The sequence below is a fragment of the Eimeria mitis genome, genomic scaffold (assembly GCF_000499745.2).
Source record: "Eimeria mitis Houghton genomic scaffold, Emh_scaff7667, whole genome shotgun sequence".
In the NCBI taxonomy this organism is placed as follows: domain Eukaryota; phylum Apicomplexa; class Conoidasida; order Eucoccidiorida; family Eimeriidae; genus Eimeria; species Eimeria mitis.
Genome location: NW_024016094.1, coordinates 27 through 2,209, shown reverse-complemented (window position 1 = coordinate 2,209; position 2,183 = coordinate 27). Strand labels below are relative to the sequence as shown.

General features: G+C 59.5%; 1 protein-coding gene across 1 annotated transcript; it reads right to left on the bottom strand.

Annotated features, from left to right (window-relative positions):
- Positions 1 to 397: 397 nt before the first annotated feature.
- EMH_0092280 (uncharacterized protein) lies at positions 398 to 1,180 on the bottom strand (the record flags this gene model as incomplete). The annotated part of the gene is given in 2 exon segments (XM_038023065.1): positions 398 to 516; positions 520 to 1,180. Coding segments are annotated over 2 exon segments (780 nt in total).
- Positions 1,181 to 2,183: the final 1,003 nt, after the last annotated feature.

Below are 2,183 nucleotides of genomic sequence, written 5' to 3'. Positions count from 1 at the left end.
CTGCTGCTGCTGCTGCTGCAGCACGGAGACACTTGACTATCCCAGTTGCTGCTGCTGCTGGCAGCAGCAGCAACAGCAGCAGGCGCAGTAGCAGCAGCAGCAGCAGCAGCAGCAGCAAGGGAAGAGACAGCCGTAGCTCTCTCCACGCAGCTTATAGATAGCTGCCAGGGGACCTGCAGCAGGAAGACACAGCGGCGCAGTGCTGCATGCTGGTGGTTGTTGCTGCTGCTGCTGCTGCTGCTGTTGCTGCTGCTGCTGCTGCTGCAGCCAAGGCTTCTACAATCATGAATTGCTGCAGCATAAACAAAAGGGCCGTCAGGGCCTGAACCTTCTGCTGCTGCAGCAGCAAGTGCTGCTGCTGCTGCTGCTGCATCTCCCCGCTGAAACCAATCCTCCGTCAATGTCGCAGACACCGTGTGCTGCGCCGTGTCTGCTGCTGCTGCTGCTGCTGCTGCTGCTGCAACTGCTGTTGCTGCTGTTGCAGCCTCCGTTGCTGTGCCTGCCGCTGTCTCCACCNTGCTGCTGCTGCTGCAACTGCTGTTGCTGCTGTTGCAGCCTCCGTTGCTGTGCCTGCCGCTGTCTCCACCGCAGCAGAGCCCGATATTGGCGGCTCTAGCTGCTGCTGCTGCTGCTGCTGCTGCTGCTGCTTCTCATTAAGGGTGCATGCGTCGCTCTGTTGTCTGCTATGGTCCCCGTCAGCAGCAGCATCTGTTGCTGCTGCGTTTGCTGCTGCATCTGCTGCTGCATCTGTTGCGTCTGCTGCTGCATCTGCTGCTGCTGCTGCTGCATCTGCTGCAGCTTCAGCGTGAGAAGCAGCACGGCTGCAGCAGAAGGTCGGGGACGGCAGCAGCGGAGACACCGCAACGATCCGCAGCAGCGGGGGCAAAGCAGCAGCAGCAGCAGGAGCAGCAGCAGCAGCAGCAGCACGCGGCTGCACAGGCAGCGGCACGACAGCCCCTATAAGAGAAGAGACAGAAAGGCTGTGCGAGGTTTTGCTGTCTGCTGCTCTCGTTGCAGCTGCTGCTGCTGCCTCTGCTGCTGTTGCTGCAGCAGGAGATCGTGCTGCTGAGGCTGAGCCTTCTATGCTGCCCTGCTGCTGCTGCTGCTGCTGCGCGAAGCTTGTGCTGTTGCTGCTGCTGCTGCAGTGCTGCAGAGCAGCAGCAGAACCCTGCGGCACCATCCCCCCCTGCTGCTTGGTAAACACTGCTGCTGCTGCTGCTGCTGCTGCTGCTGCTGCTCCTTAGCTGACCATTTGGCTGCTGCCTCCAGCCAATCTCCTGCCGCACAATGAGCAGCAGCAGCTGTTGCTGCTGCTGCTGTTGCTGCTGCTGCTGCTGCTGCTGCTGCTCTCCAACTGTCTACCCCGTAGGAAAGGAGAAAAATAGATGAGCCCAATGGCTGCCTCGGTTGCTGCTAGCAACAGGGGTTCGCTGCTGCTGCTGCTGCAGCATTTGCTGCTGACTCTGCTGCGGCGATAACTCTGTTCCAGCTCATGCAGCAGCAGCAGCAGCAGCAGCTGCTGCTGCTGCTGCTGCAGCTGCCCGCTGCAGCTAGTTCTGTACACCCAGAGAAGATGTAGAAGGGGTTGATGCTTTGGTATGTGTCTCTCCAGCTGCTCCTGTTGCTGCTGCTGTTGCTGCTGCTGCTGCTGCTGCAGCCGTGGCGGGAGCTGCTGCAGCAGCTGCTGCTGCTGCCACCGAAGCCGTTTCTATTAGATCTGAGTGCTGCTCAAGCAAACAGCATTTGCTGCTGCAGCTCCCGAGTCTTAACCCGCTGCTGCTGCTGCTGCTGCTGCTACTGCTGCTGCTGCTGCTGCTGCTGCTCGCATGAGATCTACTGTGGCGCTGGTACTGTTGCAGCTGCTGCTGCTGCTGCTGCTGCTGCACGTATAAACAAAGAAACATAAACTTTATATCAGGAGAACTGCAGCATATAAGCAGACACTGTGAGTGGGCTGGTTGCTGCTGCCTGTCGGCAGCGGCTGTGCCTTTGCTGCTGGGGCTTTCGTTGCTGCTGCTGCTGCTGCTGCTGCTGCTGCAAATGCTACTGCTGCTGCTGCTGCAGCAATCCCCTGTGGGGTTGTTCGTTTCAGCATTAGATATTTCTGCTACTTCTGCTCGCGCAGGCGCTGGAGCAACACCTGAAACGCTGCTGCAGCGCAGCCACTAGTAGCAGCAGCAGCA